The 2,200-nt window shown below is 39.7% G+C and overlaps 1 protein-coding gene across 2 annotated transcripts in view; it reads left to right on the top strand.

The window, feature by feature from the left end:
- Positions 1-1,404: 1,404 nt before the first annotated feature.
- The window catches only part of smyd1b (SET and MYND domain containing 1b), a 17,653-nt gene continuing 16,857 nt past the window's right edge, over positions 1,405-2,200 (top strand). For both annotated transcript variants that reach the window (XM_052095011.1, XM_052095012.1), the window contains exon 1: positions 1,405-1,542. In XM_052095011.1, the coding sequence (XP_051950971.1) occupies positions 1,421-1,542 (122 nt within the window). In that variant the 5' untranslated portion in view covers positions 1,405-1,420. The remainder of the gene's footprint in view (positions 1,543-2,200) is intronic.

Below are 2,200 nucleotides of genomic sequence, written 5' to 3'. Positions count from 1 at the left end.
CTAACTGTGGACAGATGAATATCTAAACTCTTCCAGATAACTTTGCAACCCTTTCCAGCTTCATGCAAAGCATCCATTCTTGATCATAGATTTTCTGAGATCTCTTTTTGCGATGCATGGTCCACGTCAGCAGATGCTTCTTGGGAATAGCAAACTCAAAATGTTTGAGTGCTTTATATAAGTCAAAGTAGCTCTAACCCCTACGATCTCGTTTCAATATTTGGATGCCAGTTTTTCCAACCCCTGACTCTAATTCGTTTTTTTCCCCTCATCTTTGGCCTAGGGGGTTCACTTACTTTTTCCACAGCACTGTGAATGTTTAATGGGATGTGTTCAATTAAGACATGAAAGATTATAATTGTTAGTGTGTTGTTAGTTTAAGCACATTGTGCTTGTCTATACTTGTGACTTTGATGAAGATCACATTTTATGACCAATTAATGCAGAAATCCAGCTAATATCAAAGGGTTCACATACTTTTGTTGCCACTGTACAAGAAAGCTTGCATTTGTTTCACACTATAATTCCCATCCTTCAATTTCTCTTAAAACATGTTTGACATGTATGGTTCCATGAAAAACCTTTAACATCCATGAAACCTTCCCAGTGCACAAAAGAGATCTTTGTAGTGGAAAAGGGTTCTTCAAAATGGTTCTTTCAGGTTCTCCGGGAACCCAAAAAGTTTTTTTCCTGTGGCATTGATTTGACAACCCCTTTGGTTTTATTAAAGCATATACTATTTCATTGTTTTGGTTCCTTTGACAAGTAGATGTGTCCAAACTTTGTTTACATTTTTGGTTACACCAATGAAAGTGAAGTTTAGGGCCAGATTAGGTAGAAATTGTTCCTTGTTTGACAGAAAACTTTGGCCTAAACTTTTGTTACATGTTGTTACTTGTTTTGGTGCTGTTAAATTGAAAACACTGGATGTGTAATGTTCTGGATTTGTGTGAGAAAGCACCAGAATGGGAATGTGGGGGAGGGAAAGTACTGGAAGCACACTCAGTCCAGCGGGTGTTCGGGTGGAGGCAGCTGTCTTCTCGCCAACACCCGACGCTTGACTGGCGGCTCCAACTGAAGGCCAAAAATATCCTCCAGGACCCCAACTTAGATCTCTTATGGCAGGGGAAAACGCTTTAAAATGATTAGCAGGAGAATGTTTGGCACCGATGGCAGCGTTTAATAGTCAGCCGATTGGAATTGTTGAATGTACCAATTTCAACTCTTTCCACAAAGTCTTGGGCCCGTTAAAATCACTGTCCACAGTCTCATAAGGTCATCTAATCACCCCCCTATCTTTAACCTTAACTTGGTACAGCTGGAGGGGGGTCGGCTATTTTGATAAGTGGTTGTGGAATCACAGCTGCCAAATGTGTTGAACTAAAGCAAGCTCATTGACTGAAGACTCTCACATGCAGATATGGAGTTTGTGGAAGTATTTGACTCTCCAGGGAAGGGCAGGGGTCTGCGGGTAACTAAAGAGGTTTGGGCTGGAGACGTTCTGTTCTCTGAAGCCCCTTTTGCTTCAGTTGTCTTCGACAGGTAAGAGACCAACTGAAAGCTCATGTTTAGTTTAAGTAAAACACAATGAAACATAATGATTTCTAAAGGATGTGGGACAAACAGGAATATTGTCCCCAATGAGAAGGGTCACCAAAACGTATAGGTTTGTCCCAAGCCGTACAACGAAGTTAAGGGTTAAAATTTGTTCATCCTACAAAGATCGTGTGTTTAAACACAGCAGTCAGTGTCTATTTCAAGAATTACAATTGCTGTGACTTGGATAGTGGTGCCATATATGTCACGTGATTCAAAACAGTGATGTCATTTGATCTTATCTAATGTCTTTCTTAATGGAGTTCTTGGTTCTGATTTTTAATATTGTCTTTGTCTCAGCAGTTCATTTTAGGAGAAATCAAAGCAGAGTCAATTATTGATGTACAGTCAGAGTATGGAGCTTTATGGATGTGCATAGTTTTGCTCAAGTCATTTGCTATTGGGTGTATTTGGTGAGAAATATTGAGATCTCTGACTTTTGTAGCCTTTTGTGTCAAATATGAGGACAGTTTGAGAGCTTGTTGAGATCTCTTGTGAAAATCTAGAGACCAGGAATTCTCTGGGAGAAACAGAGACATAAAGAGATCTCATTTACACAACACACTTGCTATACTGTTCGCCAACACTCGAAAAATGCATTTTT

This window comes from Xyrauchen texanus, chromosome 27 (assembly GCF_025860055.1).
Source record: "Xyrauchen texanus isolate HMW12.3.18 chromosome 27, RBS_HiC_50CHRs, whole genome shotgun sequence".
NCBI lineage: Eukaryota > Metazoa > Chordata > Actinopteri > Cypriniformes > Catostomidae > Xyrauchen > Xyrauchen texanus.
Note: the sequence above shows the minus strand (reverse complement) of the source record. Positions and strands in the feature narration are given on the sequence as shown.